General features: G+C 43.0%; 1 protein-coding gene across 2 annotated transcripts in view; it reads left to right on the forward strand.

Moving 5' to 3' along the window:
* Positions 1 to 5575: 5575 nt before the first annotated feature.
* The window catches only part of EGLN1 (egl-9 family hypoxia inducible factor 1), a 49560-nt gene continuing 38441 nt past the window's right edge, over positions 5576 to 16694 (forward strand). For both annotated transcript variants that reach the window (XM_063124384.1, XM_063124385.1), the window contains exon 1: positions 5576 to 6903. In XM_063124384.1, coding sequence (XP_062980454.1) covers positions 5929 to 6903 — 975 coding nt within the window. In that variant the 5' untranslated portion in view covers positions 5576 to 5928. The remainder of the gene's footprint in view (positions 6904 to 16694) is intronic.

Raw genomic sequence — 16694 nt, forward strand, 5'->3', positions numbered from 1 at the left:
CAAAGGCCAGCCACCCAAACTATTTTTGCAGAGGAACCAAAATATCCCCAAAGTGCTTCTCCCTATTTCTGGAAGTAAAAATGCAGTAACAACAACTAACAAATTGCTGCCATTGCATGACAATAAAAATTACGATAAAAATAATGTGCCTGAGGCAGGCGCCTCACTCTACCAAAGGGTAGGGCCGGTCCCAAATCAGTAACATTGTTTTAGTATTGTAGATAAAGCTGCCATCAAGTTAGGAGTAACTACAAAATTAATTCTAAGAAACAAGTTATATCAGTGCATGCAGTGTACTTCCTGCTTTAAAAGTCAAGTATGTTCGGTGCACTCATTGACACGAGTCATTTCTTCAATCAGCTTCATCTAGAAGTACAAAATCTAGCTCCCAACGTTGTGTCATACTGTAGTGAGGCCAAAAAACCAAACAAAAAACCCAGAGCACTAGATAGGACTATACATAGGTGGGCCATTGGCGTAGGCTTCTTTTTTAATGGCTGATGTCAGCATGGGCAAGGACTGGTTTAGCACAGATGCTAGCCAAATAGTGTCCCTAGATACATCCCCTTATTTTCTCTCATATACATGAATTGTTGCCTATGTGAAAAGGCCAATGCTGCACAGCAGGTATGGTAGGGACAAAACCACCCTAATAACAATGGCCGAGTTAGATCAGCAAGGAGAAGCCTCCATGGCTTCCCCTTCACCACCACCCCCCCCACATGTGCCACTTGCATACCTGCCTCTTCCCTAATTACCCTCACTACAGCGCAGGTTGCCATATCATCTGAACCTGGCAAGGTGTGCGGCGGGGATGTAACCTATGGCTTCTTGTAGGGGTTGTGGGGTGGTTTGGAAGCTTCCCCCACCATGCACTTCACCAGGTTCGGATGACATGGTAATCCGCGCTGCTGTGAGGGTAATTAGAGAAATGACAGGCCCAGGAGAGTTCTTGCAGGCTGATTTATCACACACAGCAGAGATGCACAGCACCTTAATAATATACAAATTCTCTCTCTCTGCACGTGCCCCAATCATCATAATGCTGGTTGTGTGTGTGTGATTTAGAAGGTATGTGGAACTTGTTATCCCCTTGGCTTTCCTTTTAATATTTTGCTGTATTAATATTATATTAATATTTTTATGTGGTTTTAATATTTTTATGATTCTGGCCAACTTGGATGTCTAAGAAACAAGACCGATAGGCAGGATATAGATATTTCAAATAAATAACTTTTGGCACAATCCTATGCATGTTTAGACAGGAAAAAAGTCTTACAGCTTTATTTTGTTAACTTTATTTCAAAATAAAATTTCATGAGAAAAAGAAAACAGTTCTTCATGCATAGGACTGCATCCTTATAAAGGTACAATTGTATGCTGAGGTTATACCACTGGGGAGGGGGCTTTAGGATTTGGCAGGAGCTTCTCCATAGCAAAGTACCAGAAATGCCACCACTCAGACAGATACACTGGCGAAACTCCCCAAGTATGCCAAAATACGTTTGTGGATGCTTTGCCATCTGCACCACAGTGTCCTTGCTTCTTGATGCTACCTGTTTTGTTTTGTTTTTGTCTTTTTTCTATTGGGGGTGGGGGAAGTAAAATGTTTTTCTCAGGGTTGTCCAGCAACCTCCATGACTTGCATGCTGATGTGGCTTCTGCCAAGTTCTGAGTATTTTGCATGTTGGAGATGGAGGGAAGCGTGATTGCCTCCACAGGTTGATTGCCTTCATATCTGTGTGGTATATGGCCACTGTAGCCAGAACAGACACTGATTGTTGGGCTGTGGAGGTGATCCCAGGGATGCAGGGAAAGTGTCATTTATATGGCATTTTTTATTTTTCTACTTGAGTCTTTCTACTCTACTCCCAGGCTGAGTACACATTGGATATGATGTCCATCCCACTTAGAAACCATTTCCAGAGGGGTAGCCATGTTAAGTCTGTTGCAACAACAACAAAAAGACTTGTGTGGTAAAACCTTTTGTGGATTAGAATCCACTTCACCAAATTGAAGAAGTGTTATTCTCAGTTCACCAGTATATTTATACATGACAGTAGAAAGAAAGAAAGAAAGAAAGAAAGAAAGAAAGCTAAACTATGAAGTCAGATGGAAATGAAATGCAAAAAATAGCATCAGTGTGGCACGAATAAAACCTCCCACCCCCACCCCCACCCCCACCCCCACCCCCACCCCCAGCTGAGTGGTTTGATTTCCACCCAATGAAACGTAGCAGGAATGTGCTATTATGTGCTTCTCCCTTCACACCAATTACAGCAATATATATGGGGTCATCAACCCCTATCAGAATAGTAGGCATTATTTTGCTAGTACTCTGTAAACATCAGCTATATTAAGACATTAAAATTTCAACACAAGGCAGTCTCACTTTAAGAAGAGGCTAATGCATGTTAACACAGGCTTATGTCTAACTTCTCAAAAATGAAGCAATATTAACCAAGTGTTTGAGAGAACATGCTGCACTAAAGGCTTTACCCCCGCTGAAGGAATTTCCTTCTTTACACATTCTTTGGAAGTTACAAACTTCAAACATTTCATTCCAAAGTAGAGTCCATTCAGCCTCAAACTGGACAAGGATGGACATCCTACAGCCCTTCAGATGTTTTTGGTCCACAATTCCCAGCAGCTTTAGTGATGTATGATGGAAAATGTGGTCTCCAGGTATGTTCATCTATGAGTTGCCCACTCCTGTTCTAGGCACTCTCCTATCTCCTGTCCTAGCTCAGCTCATGGCCCCCAGGGGAGGTGGTTTTGAAGGAGTGGCACACTAGAAAGGCAGATATGACATCACTACAGGCCAGGCAGGGCCTTGGACACGGTAGCGGGAACTAGCTGGAACTCTCGCAAGGAGAGCTTATGACTTATCACACGTCACAACAAGCCACCATGGGTTAATTCACCTGCGGGATGCTCCAGTGTGCACCATCTGCCATTTTGAATATGCAAGCTACGGCAGGCACATGCCATGTGTTGTGTGACTAGTTGGCCTGAGTTTTGTGAGGTTAGACAACCTTTGCATAAGCCATGTTGGGATAATTTATTTATTTATTACACTTATATACTGCTCCCATAGCCAGGGCTGTCTGGGGCGTTTACAGAAATTCTAAAATTAAGATAAAAACGAGTATACAAAATTTTAAATTCTAAAACACAGAACATACACACATAAAGCATTAAAAACCGTTAAAAAACTAAACATGTGGGTGATTAAGATGTGCCGCCATATGTCTGGGCAAATAATTTACCCACTGGTGAATTATCCCACCATGGCTTTTATTGAAGTGTGAACTGTCCCAGTATCTCAGCAGCATGCAGAGGCCTTTAGAAGGTTGGCTGGCCCAAATCTGCTGTTAATCTTTTTTGGAGGAGCTGTCTGTGTTTCTTAAAAAGCCATTGCCTGATTCGGCAGCCACTGGCTCTTACAACATGGGGGTGGTAAGGACTATATGGGGTGGGGGTTACCCTCTGAGTATGGTAAAGCCACATCCTCTGGGCTGGAAGGTTTTCAGGTGGAGGATGGTTCCCTGATGCTAAAGGGGAGATTGTGAGTGGAGAATAGGACATCACATTGCCAGCTGACTTGCTTCCCTCTCCTCAATCTCCCTGCTGCTGAAAGAAGATTGACTGCATTGTGCTAGACCCCTAATGCCAGGAGAGGCAGTCAAGACAGCGATTAGTCTGAAGAAAAAAGAGCAAAATTTCAATATTCTCCAGGCTGAAAGACCATGAGAGTGCTTGTGTAGTGTCTATAACAGCAATAGGAAAGCATGTTTGGCCCAAGGACTGAACTGTCTCCAGGCAGACATGTTACAGTATGTATCCCAAAGTGGCTAGGGCCAGAACACTGGCACATGCCTCTCATGGCCACCCACACCATTTTCTATGATGTGAAAAATCCAGATGCAAATTCTCCTTAATATAGGAAGCTCACATGGTTGGTCTTGAACAAGTTACTCATCTTATTCATACGTAATGCCAGCAAATCATGGGTTTATTATTCTATTATTTCCAATAGCACATGCCCAGTGCATAACCACCACCATTTTGAAAATGCAACTGATTGGCCCAATTGGAGGTTGCCAACCTGGCCACTTCTGATCACTCATGAGTTAAACAACCCAAAATTAACCTAACAACTTTTTGTAGGTTAACTTAGGGTTGTTTAACCCACGATTAACCCAAAATGTCCAGATTGGTAATTGTGTATTTAAAAGTTGGCAGCACACAACTCCATGAACCAGATCACTGCCTATCAGCTCAATCTATTGATTATTATCATGAAAATGAAACACTGCTTTAGCTTCCCTAAAAGAAAGACTAGTTACTTATGCAAGCAATCATCAACTCAATGGTGTTTTCATTTCCCAGCAAACATGCTCCAATTGAGCTGAAAATCATATTAGTACAATGAGATCCCTGCTGAGGGCCTTTAGTAAGGACCAAAACAAATCTCTGTGGTTCAATGACATATCACTAACATAATTTGCATGACATCTGAATGCCCATAATGAAAGATACAACTGTTGTATGTATTCTTACTCTGGAGTTGCTAATCTTCAAATGTAAAAAGATGTTGACACAACCCCTCAGAAATAGTGAATTTAAATAAAGACATTTGCAAAATGGTTATGCATGGTGACGAAGAGTCGAAAGGACTGAACGAATAAACAACAACAACAACTGCATCCAGAAGGCATGGTGATAGCAGCAACCAAGGAGATCTTTTCCTAGTATTTTATAGTAGTATAAAATCCTGGTGTAGGATTCGCTCTAAATTCAAACTCTGGCCCTAAGCAGTGCAGATCCCAAGACCTTTGGATTTCCCTTTTTCGACAGCACTAAAATTTACAACACATGAATACGCAATCCTTTGCGTATTTCGTCAGAAAAGAAGTCCTACAACTCCCAGGTTTCCCCAGCCGGCCAATGCACAACCGGCTCGTGCAATCGGTTTGTAAAATAAATACAGAGCGGCGATTAAAGGTAGCCCACCAAGCGCCCTGAAAACAATGGACTACAAAGCTGCCGCACCGCCAAACCACGTGCGCCACGAGACGCGCCCTCAGCCGTTGGGAGATAAGGGAGGCCCTTTTATGTCCTGTGGGATGCTGCGCTCGTGGCGGGGGAGGGGGCTCTGCTCTTAAAACAGGAGGCATTCGCTGTTGTAAGATTAGCTGCTTCTGCAACAGCGACCTTCTAAACAGTGAGCGTCCTTTCAAAGAAGTCAGGGCCAGACGCACGCGCTCACCCAGCCCTCGCATGCAAGAGGAGGATTGAGCAGCAGCGGCGGCGGCTGCGGGGATGCGGGGGAGAAAGGAAAGCCAGACAGCCTCTAACCGCGCGTGGCAACCCTAACAGCCCCGGGCCCCTTTCTCTGCTGCCGCTGCCGCTGCCGCCGCCGCCCCGCCTGCCTCAGGGCTCGGGCGTGGGTGGGTGTGCGCGCGCGCCGTCCCGAGCCCCCCTCCCCTCTGTGACTGGAAGTGGCGTACGTGCAAAGCCGAGCCGGAGAGTGGCGGCACAAACTCCTCCCCTTCGGCTCGGGCAACAGCCGGAGCGGAGGGAGCCGCGCGAGAGGGAGACTCGCGCCGGCAGACGGCCACAGGCTCGGCCCCTCTTCTCCCTCAGGCTGAGGGGGAGAAAAGAAAGCTTCGGCGGGAGAGGCTGCTCGCCTCCTCCGCCGCCGGCGAGGCTGCCATGAGGCGGCGGCAGAAGTGAGCCTCCGCGGCGGCAAAAGCATTAGGGTTTGGTGGCTGTCCTCCGCCCAGCAGGAGGAGAGTGGGAGGCGGGCGAGGCAGCGGGGGCAGCAGCGCTGACGGGGGGCGGCCATGATGAAGTGAGCCGCTCGCCTCCTCTCCTGCCTGAGGCCGCGAAGAAACGGGCGACTGAGGAGGGGGACGCGACAACATGGCCAATGACAGCGGTGGGAGTGGCGGCGGCAACGGCACCAGCGGAGCCGGCCAAGGTGGTGGCGGCGGCGGCAGCAGTAGTAGTGGTGGCGGTCACAGCAATAGCTGTGCCAGCAGCGAGCGGGACCGCCAGTATTGCGAGTTGTGCGGGAAGATGGAGAACCTGCTGCGTTGCGGGCGCTGCCGCAGCTCCTTCTACTGTAGCAAAGAGCATCAGCGGCAGGACTGGAAAAAGCACAAGCTCATCTGCCGGGGGAGCGGCAGTAGCGCCGCGGCGGCGGGAGGGGGCGCTGCCGAGCACAGAAGCGGCGGCGACCAGGGCCACAGCCGCCAGCAGCATGCCTTAGGAGGAAGAGGAAGAGGGGACGGCGTGGAGGGGGCGGCGGCGGCGACAACCACGAAGGCCACGGCGCTACTAGCCAAGCCGCCGCGGGTGGACACCGACTCGGAGGAGAACGCGGCGGCGGCGGTAACGAATAACCACGTTGCCAAAGTGGCGTCAGAGGCCCAGGAGCAGGAAGAAGACGGCAAGGAAGCGGCAGTGGCTGCGGCAGCTCCGGCCAGGGAGGCGGGGCTCCTCTACCGGGATAAATCCAACTTGACTGGAGAGGCGTCCTTGCGCCCCAACGGACAGATGAAGTCGCTGGTTCCTCAGCGGCTAGCGCTGGAGTACATCGTGCCGTGCATGAACAAGCACGGCATCTGCGTGGTGGACGAGTTCCTGGGCAAGGAGCTGGGCGGGCAGATCGAGCAGGAGGTGCGCGCTTTGCATCACACCGGCCGCTTTACCGACGGGCAGCTCGTCAGCCAGAAGAGCGATTCCTCCAGGGACATCCGCGGCGACAAAATCACCTGGGTCGAAGGCAAGGAGCCCGGCTGCAAGACTATCGGGAAGCTCATGAACAGTATGGACGATCTCATTCGCCACTGCAATGGCAAGCTGGGCAACTACAAAATCAACGGCAGGACGAAAGTGAGTTGACACCTCTCTCTCTCTCTCTCTCTATGGCAACTTGAACCCACCACCTGCAGGGAGGTTCATGGCTTTGAAGCCCTTGATACACCTCTCTCTCACACTCACACACCATCCCGCTTGTTTGAATTCCATAAGTACACTCATTTTTAGGAGCCACATTTCAGGGCAACTTAAAAGTCAAGATTCTCAGATTGTGGATGAATGGCAAATGTCTGGAGAGGGATTGAGAGAGTATATAAAGGATTCTCATATTTTTTGAGGTTACCTTAAGGCATAATTGCTTGGGACTAAGCCTAGTTGAATTTAGTGAGACACTTCTGAGTGAACAGGCTGCATAGCAAGCATTCAGTTAAACTGTCCCAAATCTAGACTGAGTGAACAAATCATTTGGCAAAACTTGGTTTTACCAACAATTGAAGCACATCTATCCACATAGGAAAGAATGCTGAGAAGATAAGAAGCTTGCAGAAATAATTGATTGCTCCATTCAACTACTTAGTATCATAGTTGTGTTACACAGACTTGTCTGTTGCAGTGATTGAAAGTCCCCACCCCACCCCAGTAGGTTGACACTCTGCTGTGTATTCCAATTAAGAAAGTCATAGTGGGTGTGGTCAGGGAAGCAATAAAGTAGGATCAATCTATTCATGATGAGCGGTTATTCTCTGCCAGCCCATCATTTGCATCTATAGCTTGCAGTCATATTGGAAATCATTGAAGGAAGAAGTCTTAGTCTAGGACTGCTGCAAACCTATAGCACTTTTTAGTACTGACAATTTGGAGGGTACTCACTTTGGCCTTAGCAGCAGTGGATGTATTACAGCCACATTATTTGCTGCTGATCCTTGTTCTTTAAACACCAAAAGCTTTCTTGAAAATTGTAAAGCTTCATAGAATTCATTTGTCTAGAAGCCTATGTTGTTGAAAAGGGATCAATTGATAATTTAGCAGTGTGTGGGATATTTAGATTTGTTGTGTTAATAGTTTTGTGGCATACACAAAACTCTCCGTGCTCAGCTCCATATTTTTGGATTCTTGATGTGTCAGCATTGAAACAAGCCATGCGGGGTATTGTTTAATTTATGATGGTCTACTGCACACTTCTTAAAAAATGTTAAGCTCAAATGTTCTTGGAGAGCTCAGTGCCCCCATCCCCTGCTTTATTTGGACCTACCTTTATTTGGAGGCTAATTGCATGTGTGTGATATATATATATATATATATATATATATATATCTGCATGCCAGGTGTTTTGGACTATAATTCCTAAAAACCCTAATCATTGGCAATCCTGGCCTGTGGTCATAGGGTAGTACAAAACATCTGGAGGGCAGTAGGTTGCCTATCCCAGAATCAACATTTAAATAGGTTATGTTGGCAATTTTATCAAAGTTCTTGATGCTAGAACCACTACATAAATCTTCTGTGCTGCGGTTGTACACTTCTGTGCATGGCAATCTGTTAGCCAAACCATAGCAAGGTCGGCAACATCTATTTTAATACACAAACATTTTATCAAACTAATTGGGCTGCAGGAAGTGTTGGTAGTACCTGGCAGAATTTCATAATTGCCCTTTTCTCAGCTGTAACCAAATGGCTAAAGCGGAATTGGATGAGGTTTCATATTAGAAACTAGTGTTTGCCAGTTTGTTCTTTTAGCAACATGTAGCAAGGCTGTTTTAATGGGAAGTAATTTATCAGAATTCAAGTTTTTTAAAAAATATTTTGAGACCATCCACCATCAGAGATGACTTTACAAGTCATCTAAGGAATGACATGCAATTTGCCTCCAAATAAAGTTATTTTTACATTTCTGTGTTATATTTAGCATTATATACTTGGTGTTGATTAAATTATATAATTTCACTTTTCCCAAAAGTAATATTGCTAACTATTAATTAAAATATAATTGTGCAGCAGTGCTAGTATGAAACACAGTGTGATCAATTTCAAATGAGGGCAGAATCATAGTTGGGCAAGAGTGGATACTGAGCATCTTAAGTTATCAGAAGTTTAGCTTTAATGGAGAAGGGTCCTACTACTACTTACCTTGGAGGGGATGGAGTGTGAGATTATCCCTAACTTGTTGCTATGCTTCCACTTTTGAAGAACAGTGTTATGCCACAGACAAGACCAGAGACAAGACCAATCAGGAGAGATCAGTGTTTATTATTTACTTAGTATATTTTATATTCCACTTTTCAATAAAAAGTTCCTGTTGCGATTTATGTAATAAATAAGGGTGACAATTAAAAGATGCTAAAATCTATTAATTCTAAGGTTTCTGCTACAGTTTCAGCTGTGGTTTTCCTTGAGTCTACCTTCATCAGACAGGTGTTGGCAACTCCTGGCTTTTGAAACTCTCAGTGGAGGAGGCTATTTGGAAGTGGTAGGGAACAAGTGATATAAAAAAAGCCTTAGTTGCTGTTTGTAGTGGCCACGCAAGAAGAGTCCTTTGATCCTGGAAGTGGGCTATCTGGATAACACAAGATGTTAGTGTCCAGAGGGCAGGGACTTCTATCAATGGATTATGACAACCACAGATTTTAGGCCTGTTCAGATGTCACACTAACCCATTACTGTTGGCTCAGAAAAGTGATCCATGGTGGGTTAGCATGTCATGTGTTGGGAGTTCCCCCCTCCCACCAACTACTCACTCACTATGTATTTATTTTATTTGTTTGTAACATTTATATACTGCTCCATATAATAGAATCTCTCAGTGGTTCACAGCATTAAAACACAGCATTAAAACACTTCCAACTACAATAGAGGAGCAGTAATATGGACTATCCACCTTCTGCATTGGGGTTAGTGGGCTTTCACAGTAGTTCCCATGTCATCTGACAGGAACTCTGGGTATTTCCCATTGTTCCAGTGGGAAAAATGACAAAATGGCGGTGACCTGTCATGTTTCCCGTTCGCTCCTGCATTCAAACATGCTGGCAAGCTGACACAGGACATCCAGTCAGTGAGACTTCTTTTATTGGAGGAAATCCCATGGTAAAAACTTAATGGTTACTTCAGAAATACTTAAATCTGATTGATAGAAAGCTTTAGGCTCCAAAATAACGTACAGTCAAAATGCTACTCATTACAAAAACAACCTGGTTTCCCAGTTATTATCTCAACAGTTCCAAAGCTGGCCAAGGGAGGGGAAAGATTCCTGAAAATATCCTTCAGGCAATCACAATGGGACATTTTTGAAAGGCTTAACCAACCATGCCTAGGGAGCTAGTCCAAACATGGATCATTCATTGGTAACTCAAGAAACATGGCCACAGCCTAAACAAGATCACAGGGAAGGTAAAAATCTCAGGCACAAGAACTCCCCTGCAAGTACTTGAGAACTGGGAACTCACTGCCACCTGAGCCTGCAGAGAAAAAGTCCAGCAATAAAAATCAACCCCAGTCTACCTTTAACACTGAGCAGTTGATAACACACAATCCACAGAAGATGCAAGTTCAAATCTATGAAAAACCTCACAGTACTTTTCATGGCATAGTCCTTACTAATCCAAAATCCAAATAGAAGAGAGTCCATGTGCAGAGTGCTTTCAAAATCCCAAATGGCAATGGATCCAGACAGGGAGGGATTTCGGGCGATGAGTCGAAAGATTATCCTAGCAAAGGCTCCTTGCCTTTGCTCCAATTTATAAAGAGAGGTGTGGGCCCCTTTCAAACCACTTAACAGACAGGGCCCTGGCCCATAATAAGCCATGCCCGTGTCCAAATAGGGCAGCACTGTTCAGCCCACCAAGATGATGCTACAATCTGAGTGACTCCTTCAACAACACCCACCTTTCTAAACACTCCATCCATTTCCCAGAGAATTCTAACAGTGTCAAGGTGACATTCTAACAGTGTCAAGGCCCAGACAGGGAGTGTGAGTGAAAGTACTTCCGTGAGAACTCTGATAGAGATAAGTTTGCACAGATTCTGACATTCCAACCTAGTTCTATGACTGCAGCCAGAAAATCAGAAGATGTTTACTTCTTGGGAGGAGAGCAATGACAAATCTTGATAAAATAGTTAAGAGCAGAGACATCACACTGATAACAAAGGTCCGCATAGTTAAAGCAATGGTATTCCCTGTCGTAACTTATGGCTGCGAGAGCTGGACCATAAGGAAGGCTGAGTGAAGGAAGATAGATGCTTTTGAACTGTGATTTTGGAGGAAAATTCTGAGAGTGCCTTGGACTGCAAGAAGATCAAACCAGTCCATACTCCAAGAAATAAAGCTAGATTTCTCACTTGAGGGAATGATATTAAAGGCAAAACTGAAGTACTTTGGCCACATAATGAGAAGACAGGATACCCTGGAGAAGATGCTGATGCTAGGAAAAATGGAAGGCAAAAGGAAGAGGGGATGACCAAGGGCAAGATGGATGGATGATATTCTGGAGGTGACGGACTTGACCTTGGGGGAGCTAGGGGTGGCGACGGCCGACAGAAAGCTGTGGCGTGGGCTTGTCCATGAAGTCACGAAGAGTCAGAAGCGACTGAATGAATAAACAACAACGTGCAAGGCCTCCTGGCCTTGCTGAAACCTATACCTGACATGACCATAGAGTCTATCCGCAAGAGTGGCCACCACTTCCGTGGATGTTCTTGTCAACATTGATTTTTTTCTATGTTGCACAGCCCCTTGGATAGCTGGAGCAGCTGCTGTGGCACCCTCTGGGGTATGCAAGCACAGTGATGAGAGAATGTGAAGCTATCCATGGATCAGGGAGGGTTAAGTAAACCACAGCACTGCACAGGGGTAATGGTCGTGTGATGGGTGCATGTATTGTGGTTTTCCTACCCTCCCTGCCCCATGGGTAATTTACCCTCCCCCATGAAAATGAATGGGGGTTTTGACTGAATTATCAACTCCAGGCAAAATCTGTGGATTACTGTAGGAGAGCATTGTTAAATTATGAATATGATATTAAGAGCTTTGGTTTGATGGCTGGCATAACACATTTAAATGCTGATATATATGCTCATGACAGGTAGATAGTATACAGAAGAGCGGCACTGAGCCCTCCAGAAACATGTTTGTGTTTGGCATTCATGAAGCTATGCTTCAGTGGACTCCTAAATCCAACAGTGTTTCATGGAACCTATTTCAATCCTATCTTGAACCCCCAAATGAGGGTCTATGTCTCTGGTCCAGTTTTTTAAAAAAAATATTGAATCATAACAATACCATCCGCATCATTGTATCATAAAACTGACCACAAATCTACATACGTTTTTGGACTGCAAGGATTGCTCTTGGCATTTTGATCTAGTTCCTCTCGGGTGGATAACGTTATGTTGGTGTAAGAAGACACAGATTACTAGTTACATGGCTATTTGGTACATTAGGAGTGGTAGAAGAATCTGTTATCCTAATGCTGTTTGGGCTTAGTGTTCTGAATTATGTAAAAATTAGCATAGTGTGAGTTTGTTGTATGTAGTGGAGGTGGATGGATTGCTCCGGAATAGGTAAGTTTGACACTTTTAGATTCTGCATGTTACTTTCATTCCATTCTTGCATGAATAGTTTACAGAAACTCCCTTGTGTGTGGAAGGATGTCCCACGTGTCTCAGTTTGAAAGCCTGAGAAAAATAGTATTGAGAAACTTAACAATTTTAACACCAACTAAAATTACTCTCCATCTCTGTTAATTTATTATTTATTTATTGCATTTTTATACTGCCCAATAGCCGAAGCTCTCTGGGCGGTTCACAAAAATTAAAATCATGAAGAGCATAAAAACAATCAATGATGTAAAAACACAAATACAAAATACAATATAAAAAGCACAACCAGGATAAAACCACACAGCAAAAATTGATGTAGGTTAAAATATGTAAAAAAATATGTAAACTGCATAATTTCTCTCTCCTGTTTTCTACCTACCAAAGAATCAGTGTGTTTTGCCTAAGGATGGACACAAATCTGGGTAACAGCTGGATTTTATATTTTAAACAATGGGGTATCCATTTGTATGTTTTTTCATCCCAGCAGTCCTAGAGACAGTTTTGTATGCAACCTGAAACCAGCATATCATTTAGTAGAGCTATTTTGAATTAATCTTCAAAACCTGAATTTACTCAGTCTTAAGAGTCCATCTTGTGCCTTCAACGTCAGCCAGCCTTTTTATGGCTTTCTTTAACATCTTTGCTGATGAAGAGTTGTGGAGAACTCAAACGCTTACACAACACTTTGTGACATTTGGTTTAGCTAATGAAGGTATTGCCTTAATATAGGAATGCCCTCTTCTGCTACTTCTTATCTCTCTGTCAGCAGTCTTCCTCTATCTTCTCTTCTGATTATTCCTCATTTTTCTTCCTTCTCATAGGGATTTTACATATCTGAATCTACTTTTCTCTTTCTACACTTCCTCCCTGGATAATCTTATTTGTTTCAGGGCTCATGCTACCTTTTTCCTGGGGCTCCAAAATCCTTCATATCTACTTCTCTCCCTACCTCCAGATACTACACTAATATTTTCAAGTTTTATTAATTATTTTATTAATTACATTTCTATACCGCCCAATAGCCAGCGCTCTCTTGTATATTAGAATATTCAAAGTTGAATATTAGAAGGGGAGAGCACCCACCCACCCACCCACACACTTCAGTTTCTCTAATAATGGTTAGCTTATTGCCATCTCTCTGGTCCCTGAGTACTGCAGCCTTTGGATACATCAGAATTATTTTCTTCCCTTATCCAAGCGGTTGCTTTACAGCAGCCTTCCCCAACCTGGCACCTTCTAGAAACATTGTCCTACAACTCCGATCATCCCCAGTCAGCATGGAGCTAATGGGAATTGAAGTTTAACACATCTGGAAGGCCCTGGGTTGGGAAGCCTGCTCTACCACATCTCCCAGATCTGTCCTTTCCTGTCTGTGCTAATTGTTAAAACCCTTGTCTACAATCTAGCCAATATTTTTTTAGATTACTGCTCTCTTGTCTTTGCTATTCTTCTTCCTCCGGGTGGTCGAGAACATCTCTCATTAGGTCTTTCTACAAGCTAACCTTACTGCTTATAATTAATAAATATGCACACTTTTTCTAGCTTTTCTCTTTCTCAAGCTCAATGCCTATCAACCTTATTTATCACTTCCTGTCATGCTTACTGCCTCTGAGCTTAGAAAGCTGTTTCTGTTTGTCAGGCAGCCTCTTATCACTTCCAGGTTCTCCTCTTTTTTACCAAAGCCTTTCTTAAAAAGACTCAGCCTACCTGTTCTGCATTTCCATTCTAATCCCATTTTTGCTGTTGTTTCTCATCCTCTACCATAGCTATGTCTGTTTAACATAGGTTGTAAGCCCTCATGCAAAGACCATGTTATATCTGTAGTCTGTGTAGCAACTCTGGTCTATAGCATCTGCATAGTAGTATTAACAAGCATTAAATGATTGCTGAATATATTTCTGAATAATATGAAATTCAGGCTGCAATCCTATTCCCATTTACCTGGGAGTAAGCTTCATTGAACTCAAAGGGACTTACTTCTGAGTAGAAGTGCATAGGATGTTCTGGTAGTGTTCAGCCCTAAGTAATGAGAGTTTGGTCCATAAATGTATCCAGGCTTGAGCATAAATAAATATGGGAGTTGTTGAGATAGCTAACCAGGAAGTGAAAGTTGAATGTACTGAGCATATACAGTATAAAACTCCAGATTTCCAAAAATAATACATCTTATTAAGCAGTTGTTAGTGTGTTTCTCCTGAAGATATGCCAAATGCTTAAATATAACTTTGGGGTTATTGAGCAGGTAGGAGGATAACTTTTTAAACGATTTCAGGCTGGTGTGTGTATATCTTACAATGATATTTAAGTGATAGGAAGATGAAACAGAAAGCTCCATCTTAAAATATGTTTAAGAAAAGTGCTTAGGATCACAAATTTGAGGAACATATAGATATGTTTTATATTAGTGCAACAAGTATGTAAAATGGAACGAAGTTCTAAAATGGAACGAAGTTCTGGATTTTAAAGGAACATAATTTGTCTATGGATTCAGATGATGAATATGGCATTGACCAGAAGAGTCAACGTACCCCAGTTTTGATTAGTAGTAAACGAGGCAAGGTTAGGTGAGCTGTAGCTCAGTGGTGCATGCTTTGGATGCAAAATACCCCAGGTTCAATCCCTGGAATATCAAAGTAGGACTGGGAGGACTTCTGGGGAGCCACTGCTCGTCAGTGTACTGTAGAGCTACATGGACCAATGATCTGACTTGGTATAAGGCAGATTCCTATGTTTCTCATTGGCCGTTTCTACACCTGCCTTCCTCCCCCACCCCCACATCCTCCCAGGATCATCCGCATGCAAATGACACACAGAGGATCCTGGGAGCAGGCAGGGATGATCCCTCCATTTTCCTGGGATAATCCTTAGGTGTAGAAAGGGCCATTGTTGCTAGTAGGTTTTGTTACATCCACTGACATTTTAGTTGTTCCTAATAATGGTATTATCCTTTTGCTATTTTGAAACTTTTGTTATGGGTCAAAATGGCCACCTGCAATTATTGTATCTTGCTGTAATCCTCAGTTTTACATTGGCTTTTCATTTATTATTACCTCCACTACTCTCATTTAGAGATAGAGGGGAAACTTTATTTTTGTTTAGCAGTATTAGGTAATAAAACTAACCTAACTCGATGTTTATTACAAAATCTTATTTTTGAAGACTTTATCAATCAAAATGTAAATGGATTGGACTTCTTAGTGTCTGTCTTAAAGCAAATGGAGACAGTATGACTTCTTGCTCTTAATAATGCAAGGAAGTGACAAAGATACAAATTCCTTAGTCTACAATTTCCTTTGAATCATTAGAAGTGCTCCAAAGATTTTCAAGTGGTAGTTGTGTTGGAATCAATGGGTCCCACGATGCTCTGAATAAAAAGTGTTTTGAATTGGATGTTGCTATCTTCCCATTCAGACCCTACCAGCTCAATTTGATTTATTAGACTGTAAATTGGGGTTTTAAGGGATATTAAAAGCCTTTTTGTGAGAAGACTACTCTGAATCAAATTTTGTAAATCTGATTGACTTTTAATATAATTAAAGTATCAGTCAGTTTGCACAAGAGCCTTGTTTGTTTTATTATCTTGTTCCATTGATCAGTTAGCATTTGCCACAAAAGTAAAGTTACAGAAATGCTTTTTTCCATTCACTACATAATTGCTTGATAGTATCAGACCTTTTATTAATTCAAGTTGTACTTTTAATGTTCCATAGTTAACACTTCTACACTAGAGGGGTTGCTGTTTGAAATACTTATATATATTTTTAAACAAACCTGAGCAACTTCACATTCCATGTCTTTTTCAACATAGGGCCAGTTGTCCTGTAGTGTTTATTCCCCTCTTCGTTTCTTTTAATTGGAGGCCCAATTTACACTTATTGAAATAAATCAGAAAGTGAAATTGCCAAACACCTAAACTAACTGTAGTCTATTATTTGTATATTTTGTACAGCACCAAGTACATTGTTGGTTCTATATAAATAAATAATAATAATATTCTATTCCTAGCACTGTCTTAGAAGAGCACAGAGAAAATAATATAACCTTTTGCCTATATCATAATTTCCATTTTTGTGTGTATGCCACCTCAAGAGCACTAATCCCCCTAACAATTTACAAAGCATTGCAGGGATCCATTGAGCCTCAAGGAATACATTTGATGTTAGGGGGCTAATTCTTTTCCGAGTTGGCTCTTATATTGACATGGGAGTAAGCACTCCCATTGTGCAAACTTGCAACATTGATTTCTTATTTATTTATTAGAAATACTTATACGC

Source organism: Elgaria multicarinata, chromosome 4, assembly GCF_023053635.1.
Source record: "Elgaria multicarinata webbii isolate HBS135686 ecotype San Diego chromosome 4, rElgMul1.1.pri, whole genome shotgun sequence".
Taxonomy (NCBI): Eukaryota; Metazoa; Chordata; class Lepidosauria; order Squamata; family Anguidae; genus Elgaria; species Elgaria multicarinata.